Source organism: Rhinolophus sinicus, linkage group LG03 (assembly GCF_036562045.2).
Source record: "Rhinolophus sinicus isolate RSC01 linkage group LG03, ASM3656204v1, whole genome shotgun sequence".
Classification (NCBI taxonomy): domain Eukaryota; kingdom Metazoa; phylum Chordata; class Mammalia; order Chiroptera; family Rhinolophidae; genus Rhinolophus; species Rhinolophus sinicus.
The window spans coordinates 57,118,650-57,135,468 of NC_133753.1; the positions used below are offsets into that span (position 1 = coordinate 57,118,650).

General features: G+C 38.1%; 1 protein-coding gene across 1 annotated transcript in view; it reads left to right on the forward strand.

The window, feature by feature from the left end:
* Positions 1–4,361: 4,361 nt before the first annotated feature.
* The window catches only part of USP50 (ubiquitin specific peptidase 50), a 31,060-nt gene continuing 18,602 nt past the window's right edge, over positions 4,362–16,819 (forward strand). Inside the window, exons 1-6 of the mRNA XM_019730660.2 lie at positions 4,362–4,414; positions 6,027–6,221; positions 6,495–6,690; positions 8,290–8,499; positions 9,804–9,946; positions 13,336–13,468. Of these exons, the coding sequence (XP_019586219.2) occupies positions 4,362–4,414; positions 6,027–6,221; positions 6,495–6,690; positions 8,290–8,499; positions 9,804–9,946; positions 13,336–13,468 (930 nt within the window). The remainder of the gene's footprint in view (positions 4,415–6,026; positions 6,222–6,494; positions 6,691–8,289; positions 8,500–9,803; positions 9,947–13,335; positions 13,469–16,819) is intronic.

The following is a 16,819-nucleotide window of genomic DNA, read 5'->3' on the forward strand; positions in this document are numbered from 1 at the left end:
GTTAAGAAAAAGGAGGAGTTTGAATGCCACGTGATGGCATTCTCAGAAAGCTTGCCATTTTCTTAGAAAACGTTAAAAATGTACCCAAGCAAAAAGATAAGATCCAAACAAGAAGACAGGTAAAAAATAGATGAGCAAAGTGTCATGAAATACGCAAGTTTAAATACTTGCTGACAAATATTAATACATTTTATAATTTTAAAATAAATTAGAATTAAGTTTTTAATATGAAAAGAGGATTCAGGAGGATGTGGCAGTAAAGCATACTAAAGGTCTCATCTATTTGGGTAACAATATAAGTATTAACATTACTTGAAAAGTAATTTTAAGTATGGGTAACCCTTGCTATCCTGACTTGCACTTTGTGACCTCAGGAACTAAATAAAAAATTTCACACTATTACAAGCAATCCAGAGCTTAGAAACCAAACAGGCTGGGATAGTATGATATCCCTGCTATTCAAACCTTGGACCCAAATAGATTAACAAGGGCTATTTGTATATTTGTTAAAATATTTAAAGGAAATGTAAATAGAAAAATATAAAAACAATGAGGAGAGGGGAGGTTCAAAAAGTAATTCACCAAAGAGAGAAGCAAAATATAACAGAGAGATCCAGATTCCTTTCTTCATTCATTCACAATTTAAAGGCCATTAATTGAGACCAATCTGGGTATGGCCCAGATTGCTATGGGGCAGCAGTGACTTGGCATGGGGTGTCAGAGAGGCAAGTGTGGTGTCATGGGGTGGGATGGGGGTGGCAGCAAATGATTAGTTACATGCAGAGGAGCTGATCAAATAGGGAAACACTGAGGAATGGGCAACTGACACTGTAATAGCATGAATACACCTACCTCTCAGATCTTCCTTTCTAAATACTATTCTCTGAAAGGGACCAGGGCTTTTAGAGAAAGACTGACGACCAGGGGTGGGGAAGGTACAAGGTACGCCTGGAAGGTCTTGCTGTGCTAAAAAGTAAGGGAATGCTCAGAGAACGATGGAGATATATTAAATGGATACAGAAAACATCTTGAAGGGGCCCCCTGCTGGCTAATCCCGAGACAATTTGTACATAAAAAATAAAGAATGGTTATAACATTCTAATCCATTGAATAAAGCAGGAACTCATGAGTCCACACCGATTAAAATAAAAGAATAAATGGGGAAAGGAGAAAATTTCTCTTTATAGTACAGTTCCAACTGATGAGTGTAGTCAGAATAATGGCATTGGAAAAAATCACTATTTGGAAACCACCGTAGTGATAGTTAATCCAGCCGAAACATCGATTAATGTTAGGACACATATGTGAAAGCTGTATCAGTTCTCCCTACAAAATACTGATTACAAAAGGGAAAAATAACTACGGTGGAGAAGCCTGGCAGACCTCACTTTATTTTAGTGATTACAGTTAACCACTATTATTGGGACAAATCAGCCTAATACAATACAGTAAGAACACAGCAGCATTTCTGCGTTACTCTTACTACAAAGCATAATGTGAATCTGATCATGAGGAAATATCAAGCAAATCCAAATTGAGGGCTATTCTTCAAAATAACGGTCCAGTAACAGTCAAATGTGTCAAATTCTCGAAATCAAGGAGGTAACAGAGAATTGTTTCAGGTTGGAGAGACTAAAGAGACATGACAACTAAATGCAACCTGTGATCCCAGCTAAGTCATGCCTGGACTCTGACCTACAGAAACTGAGATAATAAATTTGTGTTGTTTTAAACCAGTAGATTTGTGGAATTTATTACACAGTTCAGAACATTAATACATAGGTCATCTTACTCATGACTGTACATACGAAAATCTTGAACAAAAGATTAACAAATAGAATCCAGCAATTATTGAAAATGACACTACATCATACACAAGATAGTTTTATCTGAGGAATAGAAGATTGGTTTAATATATGACCATCATCAATAATTAAGTATGGTAACAGAGTAAAGAAAAAATCTCATGACTATCTCAAAAGAGAAAAACCTGATCACACTCAACTTCCACTCATGATTACAACTCAAAAAAAAAAAAAAAAAAAAAAAAAAAAACTATGTCTTTAGCAAACATCGTACTTAATGGTGAATTATTCAAAACTTTTCCTCTTACGGTAGTTCAGGGATGTGCTAAGAATACCTCCCATCCCCACTTCTAGTCAACATTTTACTGGTGGTGCTAGCTAGTTTAAAAGGGAAGAAATAAAAAACATAAAGATTGGAAAGGGAAAAAAAAGATGGATTTTGTGTAGATGACGAGTATGTTTGTAGAAAATACCAAAAAAAAAAAAAAAACTATACAAAAATTAGACATGTTTAGAAAGGTTCCTAGACATAAGATAAAAATATGAATATTATTTGTATTTTTGTCTACCAGCATCAAACATGAAATTTTAACAAGATTCCATTGAAACTGAAGGACTTGGGAGACCTTCACTGGCAATAGGAGCAGGATGATGGGATTCATGCAGAACCACCACTGAGGTGACTTCAAGAAACACGTCTGTACATAGACCACAGGTGTCAAATATCAAATAGCTGCAAGAGTTGGTACCTCTAGATTCCAGGATCCCTTATCCAGGTGTCTAAGAATGTTTTTCTTAATGTTATTCTCAATGTTGTTATGTAGCCTGAGCATAGCCATATGTTCTTTTTTAAAAACCATTTGGACGTAAATGGGGTGCACACTATAGGCAGACTCTTCAGCACCTTGCTTTTTTGACTTACTAATAATATATGTTGGAGATAAATCCATATTACAAGTATATGTACTACATTCTCTTTTTAAAAACTTTTTAGGTTGAGATAATTTTTTTTCTTTGAGAAGAATTGCAGGAATAGTCAGTCAGTATAAAGAACTCTAGTAAACATTCACCCAGATTCACCAGTTTGCTAACATTTGGCTATATTTGTTTCATATTTGCTTCATCACTCCCCATTCCCTCCTTTCCTCATGTGTATGTGTCTGTGGGTGTTTTCTTGAACCATTAGAGAGCAGGTTGTAGATATCAGGTCACTTTGCCCCTAAATCCATCAGTGTGTATTTCCTAAGAACAAGGACATTCTCTTTCATAAACAGTGCATTTTATAAAATTCAGAAGAATCAACATTGGTATAAAATTATTCATATGTAATCCATATTCAGATTTCATCAATTGTCCCAATAACGTCCTTTTATAGCATTTTTTTTCCTGATCCAGGGTCCCATCCAGGATCGGGTAGAGTATTTAATTGTATTGTTTCTCTAGTTTCTTTTAATCTGGACTGGTTATCAGCCTACTTTATCTTTCCTGACATTGACATTTTTAAGAGTTTTTTTTTCTTTTATTACCCTATTCATTTTACTTGATGCACAGTTGAGAAAAGATAAATTGGATTGGCCCTAACGGCTTTTTTTACCTGCTCCCTACAGATTCTGTTAGCACAAAAGAAGAACACAGGTTGGTACCAGCTTTGACTCTCTGAAGGCTCCCCATTCTAACAAAACCACTTCCTCGACCAGGTTGCTGTTATGCTACATGGTGGCCTGTATTCTCTGACTCCTTTTCATCTAGACAGAGCATTGTTGGGGTGGGGGTAGGCTCCTCCCTACTGAAGAGCTTTCTAAAGCACAGTTCTCTAGGAAGAAAATGAGAGCTAAGGAGATTATGTGTGCTCTACTAATTCTTAGCTTATAAATTGTTTTGTGATAAACCTTTTATTTATATTTGCCCCGCATGGCGCTAGTGGGATTATGTGTGTGTGCTCACGTGCACCCACTTTGCACTACAATTGGCCATGAAGGGAAATGTTTCAATCTATTCCAATGCCATGCATTTTTAGAAGCAGCAAAATCCAACTACCTCCCTCCCCTGGGTGAGAAACAGTCCTTCGTGGTCCTGGGAGTGGAGCCATCATGAGGACAGTGGGTGAGTCCCCAAAGTGGGCAGGGTTACCGTAATATCCACTGATGTGCGTGCGTGCGTGCGTGTGTGTGTGTGTGTAATATATATATATATATATATATATATATATATATATATATATATGAGAAAATGAGTGATGAAGAGATGTTATATATTTAGTTCATTCTTTGTAATCTAATCTAAAAGTTTTTAAGCAACCAAGTAACAGTATCTCATGGCAACAAGCTAGAATATTGAAGGTGAATGGAAAGGATTATGATGCCTGGAAAATCCAAGTTGGAATGTACCTGAAGGACAGATGAAAATCAGTTTGCAGCTACTAAAGGGGAGGCGGGGGACATACAAATTGTTTATTACAAACAAAAAGAGCCAAAGTAACAGGCTCAGAGAATGAAGTTAAAAGGATTAGCTGTAGCTCCTGAATAGAAGTGAGAAGTCCGATGTGGTTTCACTGCAATGACTTCGCAGCGGCCTCTCCCCACGGATGACTTCAGTACCTACTATGTCCTGTGAGCCCCCATCTACTACAGCTTTCTAGATAAGCTCAGGAGGGCGGGGGAAGCCATGCTAAAGGAGTTGGGGGGTACATGCCACATTTGGGAGGTTTCCCCTAGATTTGACCCATTGGAGGTCCCCCAAAAGGAATCGAAGATATTATTTAATACCCAGGCAACTGACAGTCCAGGTCCTCCCATAGCAAAGGTGAATAAAAGTGAAAATGGCCATTCATGTAACAGTGAGCTCTTTTCAAATTGGCAGAATTGTAAATAGAGGTACTGAGGTGAGGTAGCGATCTCATGGAGACTCCATTTTAAATACTTTAGATAGAAAGACAAACAATAAAGGACAAAGATGCTGGGCTGCCTGGTGGAATAGTCAAATTCCAAAAGGAAACTGTGTGGAGCGAGGACTCCTTGGGAGGCCACCGTGTCCCCTCTTCTGCGCAGGTCTGGTTGATTCACATGAGTGCTTTAATTCTATAGCTTGCTGTTAAGGACATTCTAGATGAGTCACTTCTTTAAAAAGATTTGAGGTGACCACTTAACTATGTAATCAGTGCCACGTGCTTGCATCATTTAATCCTCACAACAAAGCGATACGGCAGGCAGCAGTACTCCTATTTTGTAGAAGAGAAACAAGAATTAAGAGTCTCCGATCACGTAAGTAGTATAGTGGCAGAGTCAGGATTTAAGCTAAGATCTATTTTTTACAAAGTCTAGGCTCTTAGGCTTCCTTTTCCAGTGTGTGTGTGTGTGTGTGTCTAATTTGTGTATATATATATATACATATATATAATATGCACATGTATGTGCTCTTAATATATGTACGAGTATATAATATGTGTCCGTATTATGCTCGCTCTCTCTCTCTCTCTCTCTCTCTATATATATATATATATATATATATATATATACATATATATATTTATACACACACACACACTCTTAATATATGATGTATAAATCCAAATAACTTGACAGACAGATGGCCAGTAGGTAGGTAGACATGTAGACAAATATTCCTTCTCTCTACATACCACTGCACATGCCTTAGTACATTGCCATAGGCAGATGACTAAACCACTTAAACATATCTCATCTATTACAGGATTTAAAAATAATTGTACCTACCCCCAAGAATTATTGAAAGAATTAAATGGGAAAATACATGTTAAGTACTTAACATAGTGCCAAGCTCAATACAAGATAGCTATTGTTACTATTAACTACTATCTAATATTGTTACTACTAATAATAATTAAATAACTTGCCCAGCAAAAAAGGGAAATACTTTGGTATTCAGAGGGAAAGTTTGCATTGGTAGCCAAGCAATTCTAAGATTCTGAAAGGCCGATATTTTCTATCCTCGTGCTTTGGCTTTACGAAGAAACTTTTGTCTCTTCGTATTTGGCTGCCGGCCGTGTACCAAGAATTCTGGACTAAGTAATGTAATTTTAGACTCCAAGTTAGACTACTTCTGTCCTTGGTGGGGAATTTATTTGACGGAGGTCTTACTACAAACTCTCCTTTGTGTCATGAGGTTGAGAGCGCCTTATTGTCATGTGTACATATTTCGGTCCCTCAAAATACTGTCCTTTCTTTCCACATGGCACCAACACAGCGCAGACTGCACAGATCACAATGACACCTTTCCAGTTAAGGAGGCTGATGGGAACCAGCCCCATTTCCAGGGTGTGACTGGCCTGCGGAACCTGGGCAACACATGCTACATGAATGCCATCTTACAGTGTCTCTGCAGCATCTCACCGCTGATGGACTACTTTCTCTCCGGAAAGTACATCACTGCTCTTCAAAAGTAAGACCATTTGCGTTCCCCTGCAGACCAGCCCCTTCCCCTTGTTTCCCCATGGTGAGGTTAGGGAAGGAACACTCTGGAATCCCTAGTAAAGGCTAAACAAGTCAGTAGAGGCTGCAGTGCCCCAGATACCATTTCTAGGGTGAGTAAAGCAAGAAGGTCAACCAATAAGTTAATGAAGCTTCATTTGGGGTCTAATGTTCAGATGCTTGAGTTTTTAGGTGCCTTCTTTTCATTAAATCAGCCAGAAACATTCCCCTTCCTTCTTCCAAGGAACTGCAGTGAGGTCGCCACTGCTTTTGCCTATGTGATGACAGACATGTGGCTTGGAGACTCAGACTGCGTCTCACCAGAAATATTTCGGTCAGCTCTTGGTAAACTCTACCCAGCATTTATGAAGAAGACACAGCAAGATGCTCAGGAATTCTTGATTTATGTCCTGAATGAACTTCATGAATCTCTGAAAAAGGTAGGTAGAATGAATGGCCTTGAAATAGGATAGACCTTCAGCTCTATGGGCAACTTTCATTTTTCATTCTTTTGTTTGTTCAATCAATATTGCCTACTCTGCCAAGCATAGGTTCTGGCAGTACTGTGGCGGAACATTCCAGTTAGTATTTGAATAGGTCTGTATTTACTAAACTGTGCTTGAGCATCAAAGTAGGAAGAGTTTTACGATGCAGGTTCTAAGGCCCTCGGTCCGGTGTTACTGAGTTAGAATGTATAGGGCTGTCTTCTGGGAAAGCTCCCCTGGTATTTCTGGGGATCAGCAGGTATTGGGACCATTAATCTAGTTCCCTTTGCACATAACATCTGCATGGATTTTTTTTTAAGTGAAAATCACTTTTTTGTAAAAATACATTCCTCGTGACATATAACACGTAGAACTTTACAACCTAAAATAAATGTTCTTGGTAAGTACAAACCCAAGAAACTATTACACTTGGTGTTAGATTAAAGGACAGATCTATATACTGCAAAGTTTCACCTTCATACCAAACATGCCTAACCTGAATTCTTCATTGAGTACAACATACGTTTAATAAAACATGAAATTGCCCATTACTAAGAGTTTTATCCTTGTTTACAAGTCTCACTTCCTTCAGCCATGGTCGGACACCCTCATTTTCCAAAGATGTGTCCTTGACTTTATGCAGTGTCCTTGTGGGTGTTAGCTTATCTCATAGCTAACATCCAGGAAATATTTAGCATAAAAGATCACAAAGTATATCTGTTAATCATTCTCATCGGCAACCCTCAGCTCCATTTTTCATTTTTACCACTAATAAAATATCCATGGCAGCACTTTTGAACCAGAGGGGCGGGTGGCATTTAGTAAAATCACACAGGGACTCATCGTCAGCCAGTCTGAAATAAATAGCATTCTGGTTCCCAACACCAAACTGGGAATTAGGGGCATTCAGTTTCTGTCAGGGGAGAAGACCTGGGCAGCAGGGTGTGAAGAAAGAAGCAAGCCAACGTGCAACGCTGTGCCTGCTGACAGTGGAGCTAAGGCGTCTCCCACACGTGTATTTGAATCTGGCCGACCAGATTCAAATCAGGCTACAAAGCTAGTTAAATTAGGCTGCCTTGAGAATTTAGGATTTGCTCTTTTTTAAACGGTGTTTTCTAACAATAAAAGGAGAAGAGGCTAGGGAACACAACCTGAAGGGGCAGAGGAGAGATAAGTTCCTTGATTATCCTTTGTATCAGCTTGTGTGACCGAAAGCTGATTTAACAGCTTACTTACCCTCGTCCCAGGAAAAACTTCCAACGGGACTCTGTGTCACATTATTGTAGGCTGTCAGCTGATGGGGCCATGGTCATGTGTGTTACCCAGGTTAGGGTGTCATCATTCCTTAGCTTCACTTGAGGAGGGAAACAACTGAATTATCAGAAATCACACATAAAATATATACTCTTAAGAAGATCTTTATTTATCGTTTGAATGCAAAACATGGTTTCTGGTAGCCATGTGTCATTCTGATAGAACAAAATCAAGTTATTCTATTAAAAAATTTTCTGATAACCAATAATTGATTTAGGGCAAATTTGTTCCTTGATTCAGTACCGCCAAAGAAGATCACATGAGAAAACATCTATTCCAATATGCTGCAGGAAGGTGACTGCCAATGAGTCCTCCATCATCACCCGGCTGTTTGAAGGGCAGCTCAGTTACAGCATCCTGTGTTTGAAGTGTGAGAACCGCACCTACAAGAATGAAGTCTTCACTATCCTCTCCCTCCCCGTTCCATCCGCATACGAGTGCTCTCTTCAGGTAGGGACTCTTACTCTCGGATATTTCTTTTGTCCGGCTCTACCCCAGCCTTGGGTTTTCTCAGGGCTGTTTCCTATGTTCTCTAGTATGAAAGAGGTTGCTTTATAATTTTAAAAACATTGGAAGCCCATGACGACAACGTTTTACAGAAAAGTGACACATAACCAAAAGTTAGTGTGAATTCAGTTGCATTTCTAAGTGCACTCAATAAAAGAGCCTCATTGTAAAATTGAAAAGATAAATGGGGTTTATTTAGTACTGAAATGGCTTGGTACATATAGGGAACTTATACTTTCTTGCAAAAAATGTATGGTCCTTCCTTACCCTAGAGGGGTGAGTAGGTCCAGTTTGGGAATTAGATGTAAAAGATTCTGACTCAGTCTTGAGCTCTTATGTTTTAGACAAAAGCTGTGAAATCTTTTGGGAAGATATTAATAGAGTGAAATCTAGTGCCTTAGTTTCCCTCTGGAATTTTCTTCACCATAATACCAAGAAATCTGTAAACAATGGGGGTGGGTGTGGTGATAGAAAGCAGGGAACAGTTAGGCAGAGAGCAAATACATTTCCTTGCAGAATAATACACATCTGTATTTTTCTTCCTATATTATGAAAGCACACTTATTGCTAAAGGTTTTCACATACCAGAATTGGAGAATAGAATCCTACTAGTTATTCAGAACTGGACTTGTTCTGAGATCAAACTACTAAAGATTGCTGGCAATGAATTCCAGAAACTCTAAGTGAGGTGCTGGCATGTCCACTGCAAACAGAATCTGTGCTCTTCTTCCGCTTTAGGTGAATGGTTTGCAGAGCAGGGGTGGGGGGAGGGGAGGGGAGGCTGGCCACACTGAGAATGACTTCTGTGGGATCGAATTCTCTCTGTTCTGCTGTCTTTATTATGGGCCACCGCAGAACACTGAGATACAGTCGTTATTCAGTCACCAGATCACTTTTGGGATGAGATGAATAATGTAAAACAGCTGCCTGACTTGGTTAGTGGAAACTGCTCAGTCAATATTATTCTGAAATAAACCAGAAACGTTAAAATACTGATTAAGAGCTGAGATGTGAGATGGGCACTTGCATCATTTCAGTAACTAAGTGAGTAGGAAGCACCTCCTTTGTCCGGTGGATTTTACACCCTTCCAGGCTGCCGCTTGAGACACTGGTGTCTCCTGGATGGTTGACTTTGAAAAAAAGCACCAAGGATTCTATATCTACAGATCTTCCAAAGTTCTAATATAAACAAGGAGTCCAAGTTGCAGTTGATCCAATCAGGTCACCAAATGCTTTTTACCCAACAGGACTGTCTCCAGTGTTTTTTCCAACAAGACACACTGACGTGGAACAACCAAATTCACTGTTCCTTTTGTGAAACCAAGCAAGAAACAGCTGTGAGGGCCAGTATTTCCAAAGCACCCAAAATAATGATCTTTCACTTAAAAAGGTATGGATTTTGACATTTTGTGAGCAGATGTTTTTGAACAGTTTTATCAAGATATAATTCACATACCATGTAATTCATTCATTTAAAGTATATAATTCAATAGTATTCAATATATTACACTAAGTTTTAAAAATTTGTGGTAAAACATATGCAACATAAAACTTGCCATTTTAACCATTTTAAGTGTAACACTTCATTGGCTTTAATTACATTCACAATGTTGTACAACAATCACCAAAACTTTTTCATCACCCCAAACAGAAACTCTGTACCCGTTAAGCAATAACTCCCCATTCCTCCTCCCGTAGCCCCTGGTAACCTCTGATCTACTTTCTGTATCTATAAATTTGCCTATTCTAGGTACTTCATATAGGTGGAATCATGTATTTGTCCTTTTTGCTGGCCTATTTCACTTGGCATAATGTTTTCAAGATTCATCCATGTTGTGACATGTACCAGAAGTCCATTCCTTTTTATGGCTGGATAATATTCCATTGTATGTAGATCATATTATGTTTATCTACTCACTTTGGGTGCTTTAAAAAAATAAATTCGCTGACCCCGTCCTTGGGGATTCTAATTCCATGGGGCTGAGGTGGAGTCTAAGCATCACTGTTTTAGTTTTTATAGCCCTCCCTCATAGTTTTTATTTTTAAAAGTTTCAAATCTATAAAAAAGTTGAAAAAATATATACCGAAGACTCACATACCTTAAAATCTTAATTAGTTGGTGACTTTGCCACATGTCCTTTCTCTCTTTCTGTCTTTCTTCCTCCTTCCCTCCCTCCCTGTCCTCCTTCCTCCCTTTCATTTTATTAACGGAACCATCTGAGGTAAGATGCAACCACCATGGCATTTCATGCTTAAGTACTTCAGCATGCATCACCTGAGAATAACAACATTCTCCTACAAAATCACATCATTACCATGCCTAAGAAATTTAACAATAATTTTATATTATTTAAAATACAATCCATATCTAAATTCCCCATCCCGAAAACATCTTTCATAACTTTTTTTTGGATTGCATTTAGCTGTCTCTTTAGTCTCTTTTAACCTAGAAAAAATTACCCCCTTTTTACATATTTAAACATTTTTTTTCTCATATTGAGCCTTGGAGGAGTCCATTGTTTAGATTATGTACCTGTTCTGGATTTATCTAATTGTTTCCCTGTGGTTAGATTGAAGCTAAACTTTTTAAACAAGAATCCGGCGTAGGTAATGTTATATACTTGTCATCATATTACATCTGGAGGCACATAATAAAAGTTTGTCCCACTGTTGGTGATGTTAAGTTTGATCCCATAGTTAAAGTGAATGTAAGATCTCAGCATTTAAAGGTATAGTTTCCCTTCTGTAATTAGTATCTCTCTGGACCCATGGATATTTTTAAACATAGTGTATTTAATATTCATTACTATCATCATTGTTCTTGATGTTCAAATTGTTCAAAATTGGCCAGTGGAAGCACCTTCAAGCATGCTCCTCTGACCCCATTAGTTAGTTAAAGTTTATTAAAGTATGATTTATACTTTAATATAAGTATATTATATATACTCATATACTTATATATAATATATATTTTATATACATGTATATACATTTGTCCTTGTATGAAATTTATCCTTTTTTGATGAATAGTTGCATCAATTTTGACAAATGGCACAGTCATGTAACCATCACAGCCAACATAGAGATTGTTTCCATCACCCAAAAAAATTTTCTCATGCTCCTTTATAATCAATCCTTTCTCCCACACACAGCTTTTAGAAACATCTGATCTGATTTCTATCCTTATAGTTTGGCCTTTTCTGGAATGGTTGGCTTCTTTCACTTAGCATAATGTTTCTGAGATTAATTCATGTTGTGGCATGTAGTAGTGGTTCCTTCCTTTTTATTGTGGTGTAGTGTTCCATTTTATGAATGTACTATAATTGTTTATCCACTCACCAATTGGTGAACATTTTGGGTTGTTTCTAGTTTGGGCAGATACTAATACAGCTGCAATAAACATTAGCATATAGGTTTGTATATGGATATAAGTCTTCATTTCTTTTGAGATGATACCTAGGCATGGGATTGCTGGGTCATATGGTATTCCCTTAGTTTTTGCAAACAAGGTGTCCTGTTTCCTGGCATAAGAATATGTCAAGCTCATCCAGTAATTTCCCAACCCCAGATCTAAATTATCCATTTTTTCCAAAAGGAACATAACTTATTTTTAAAGTAGCTCTACGGTGATACTGATATGAGCTGAGTTGATCTAATAACAACTAGAGAATGTAACAAGAGCTTCACAAAACTTTATCTTAGTACAGATATATTAAAACCTCAGGGCTAGAAAACAGGACGCTGCCGAGACAACGTGTGCTGAAACCAAGATAGGGAAAGCAGCGTCAGCTGGGTTAGAGTGAACAGGATTAGCTGGAGGGAAGTCTCCATGAAGTATCAGTGTGGTTTTTACACCTCTGATGCTGCTTAAGGCTTTATCCCTTTCTCTCTTCTTTTTTCTATTATTAGTTTCAGGTGTACAAAACAGCATAATGATTTAGACATTTACACACCTTACAAAGTGATAACCCCAACAAGTCTACTACCCATCTAACACCATACATAGCTATTATAATACCATTGATTATATCCTCTCTGTTGTGTACTTTATATCCTATGATTGATATATGTATTGTAGTTGACATTCAGTGTTATTAAGTTGGTGCAAACGTAATTGCAGTTTTTGCAATTTTTTTTAACCTTTTAAACCGCAATTACTTTTGCACCAGCCTAATATTTTATATTAGTTTCAGGTGTACACAGCAATGGTTAGGCATTTATATAGCTTAAGAAGTGATCCCCCAATAAATCTAGCACCTATCTGACACCACACATAGTTTATACAACATTATTGACTATATTCCCCATACTGTATTTCTCCATACATCCCCATGACTATTTTGTAACTACTAATTTGTACTTTTTAATCCCTTTCCCTTTCTCACCTATCCCCCCAACACCTCTCCCATCTAGCAAGTATCAGTTTGTTCTCTGTATCTATGAGTCTGTTTCTGTTTTGTTTGTTTGTCTATTCTGTTCTTTAGCCTCCACATATGAGTGAGATCCCTTTCTTTGTCTCCCACCTGATTGACTCTACACTGTCTCACACCCTGACTCAAGCTCCTGGCCCACTCCAGTCTCAGTTTTGTTGAGACCAGTGGATATGGAGACTCTAGATATATGCAGATGACAAAAAAAATTTTATGTATAGGTCTGCACCAAATAATCTTTCCAAGAAGTTATTTTTAACTTTCCTTTCAATTGATTAAAGTATACGGACTTCATTCATGAGTGGTTCACAAACTTACTTTATATTTCACACATTTATTATCTCTCCAGGTTTGACATTTGGGGTGTAATGAAAAGGAAACTGAGAACAGATATTCATTACCCACTCACTAACTTGGATCTTACTCCTTATATTTGTCCAATTTTTCGGAAACATCCTAAATATAATCTCTGTGCAGTGGTGGTGAGTAAAATACAACTATTTAAAATAACACAAATTTAAAGAAAACTGTAGAATTATCTGCTTAAATACCTACTCCTTCTCTTTCTCTGACTTCTCTTAGACGTTCCTTTTCTGTTGTGGTTTTCAAATATTTTTTTTTATTTTTCAATTTTATTATTTTTCAAATACAGTATTATTAGGTTGGTGCAAAAGTAATTGCACTTTTTGCAATTTTTTTAACCTTGTAAACTGCAATTACTTTTGCACCAACCTAACATTAGTTTCAAGTGTACAACATAGTGATTAGACATTTATATACCTTATGAAGTGATCACCCCGATAAATCTAGTACTCATGTAACACTCACTTATTCATTTTATTATTCATCTGACACCACACATAGTTATTACAGCCCTTCCCCTTTTTCATCCATCTCCCCAACCGTCCTCCCATGTGGCAACCATCAAAATGTTCTTTGTATCTATGTGTTTGTTTGGTTGTTCGTTTATTTTGTTTTTAAAATTCCACATGTAAGTGGAATCATGTATTTGTCTTTCTTTGTCTGACTTATTTCACTTAGCACAATACCCTCTAAGTCCATACATGTCATTGCAAATGGTAAGATTTTATTCTCTTTTTGGCTGAATAATGTCCCATTGTATATATGTACCACAATTTCTTTATCTGTTCATCTATTGATGGACACTTAGGTTGTTTCCATATCTTGGCTATTATCAATCATGCTGAAATGAAGATATGAATGCGTATGTCTTTTTGAATTAGTGTTTTCAATTGCTTTGGATAGATATCCAGAAGTAAAATTACTGGGTCCTTCTTTGTCTCTTGTTAGAGTCTTCGGTCTACAGACTATTTTATCTGGTATAAGTATTATTCCCTTGGATTTTTTTGTTTTGTTTTGTTTCCATTTTCATGAAATATCTTTTCCCATCCCTTTACTTTCAGTCTGTGTATTTTTCAATCTGAAGTGAGTCTCTTTCTTGTAGGCAGCATATCTATGAGTCTTGTTTTCTTGTCCATTCAGCCACCCTATGTCTTTTGATTGGAGCATTTAATTAACTTACACTGAAAGTAATTGTTCATAGATAAGTAGTTATTACATTTTATTATTCACATTTTTGACCTTTATTTTTTTTTCTTTTTCTTCTTCTTAAAGATGTCCCTTTAACATTTCTTGTAATACTGGTTTAGTGTTGATGAACTCCTTTAGCTTTTTCTTGTTTGGGAAGCTCTCTTTATCTCTCCTTCAATTCTAAATGATTGCTTTGCTGAGTAATCTTGGTTGTAGATCCTTACTTTTCATCACTTTGAATATTCTTTGCCAGTCCCTTCTGATGTCTTGTGTGGTTTGAAGCTGACCATGGGGTATATTAGTTCTGGGGACTCTTGGGAGGTGCTCTGGTGCAGACCAAGGTCAACCACTGCCTGTGCCCTGACTGGGAGCAATTGGTATGAGCTACAAAGTGACCTACAGATGATTGCCACTTGTCCTGGGCTTGGAAGTGACTGGGAATGGCTAAGGTGCTAACTGAGGTTGGCTGCCACTAATGCCAGGCTTAGGGCTACTTAGCAAGGGATTCAGGGCAGTCTGAGGCCAGATGCTGCTATTTTGAAGTTTGTGAACCTTTGAGAGGTTTTAGGAAAGTACACAATTTGAGCCAAGACCAGCCATTTGTATGGAAAAGCCTCTGGGAGTAACTTGGGTGGGCCTGAAAGTTGAGTGGGGCTGGGTCTCAGGGAATCACGAGGGCAGGGTGAATGGTGTTAGCCAGGTTGATGGAGACTCAGATATGGCACCTGCCTGTATCTGCATACTGGCAGCAAGGAGGGCTCAACAAACAAACAATGGATTCTGCCAGCACTTCTGTCTCGAAGAAAGCTGCCCTCCATCTCTCACCATGAAGCCAGACAACTCAGTTCCTCCCCATATGTCCCTGGTACATTTTCAGCTGCTGCCCCAGGGCTGGAGCTCAGAGACAGTGAGTTCATCAGTGAGTAAGTCCATGCTGGGCCCCTTAAGAGGAACGGCTGGAACTCCAGCCACCCTTTGCTCACTTTGCCACTATCTTTGCTGTTTGCAAATTGTCCTCTAGGGGCAGCAGAAATTGGTTCCAATAATTTTATGTTAAATAATCATGAGACACTCTATGGCCAAAACCCCCAAACACTAGGTACATAATAGTCACAGACTCACTGCCTGTAGACATCCTGTCCTAAGGAAACTCTGGGGGTTCCCTTTGGCTCTATGTGAGCTGTCATCATTGAGGATTCCTGAAGGAAAGCCTGGGGTATAATTCAGACCAAATCATCCAGAACTTCCTACAACATCAATCATCCCAAAGCACCAAGCCATTTTCTGAGTTTCTGTTCTACATCAGTGATCCTTTAGAACACACGATTTCAGCTCAGACCTAGAGGTCCAGTTGTGTCTATGTCAGATGTGCAAGGATCCCACCAGGGCCCTGTATGATTTCACTAGAGTCCTCTGATACATTGAGTTTAATTTGCCTATTCAGCTTATTGCTAAATTAATATATTATAAAATGTTAATCCTATTGGTCTTCCTCTTTAACATCTCTCAGAAGCATACCTTCAAAATTAAAATGATCCCTCTTTACTTTTTCTTTTCCCTTCTTATTTATAATGACTTACTTCTTCTTTCTAATTTTTCTGGCCCTCAAATATAGTTTTCCTTCTCTCACTCCCCTATTTGGAAATCTAGAGTGACATCCTCTTCTATACTGTATCAAATATAGACTCAGGGAACATGTTTATGACCATTACTTTGAACTCTTTGTCAGGTAAATTTCTTATCTCCATTTCAGTAAGGTTTTTTTCTGAGGTTTTATCTTATTTTTTCATTTGGAACATATTCCTTTGTTTCCTCATTTTGCTTGAGTCCCTGTAATGGTATCTATGCATTAGATAAAAAAGTCATCTCTTACACTTTTGAAGGAGTGGCCTTGTGTAGAAGATAAACCTTATCATTCAAGTCTAGTTCTTGGATGTGTTTCAAACTTTTATGATTGTCCAAGCAGGTTATTTTTTAAATGGCTCCCAGTAGTTGAAGGTGTTACAAGACCTGTCAGTGTGCCAAAGGGTAGGAGCTCAGTTAGCACCTAGATTCAGGCTGATCTGATTGGAAGCCACACCACCAGGCGGCAGCTTAAAAGTATGCAAGTATACACATTCCTGTGAGCCTGCAAGCGTAAGCCCTGCTGGCCACCACAGCCAGTGATCTGGAGGTGTCCCCTGGGTGGCAGTCACGAGAATTGGGGCTCCAGACAAGTATATAAGGTCCTTTATGAGAGATACCAGTAACAGTAACAAGGCAGAGGGGAAGAGCAGAGATGG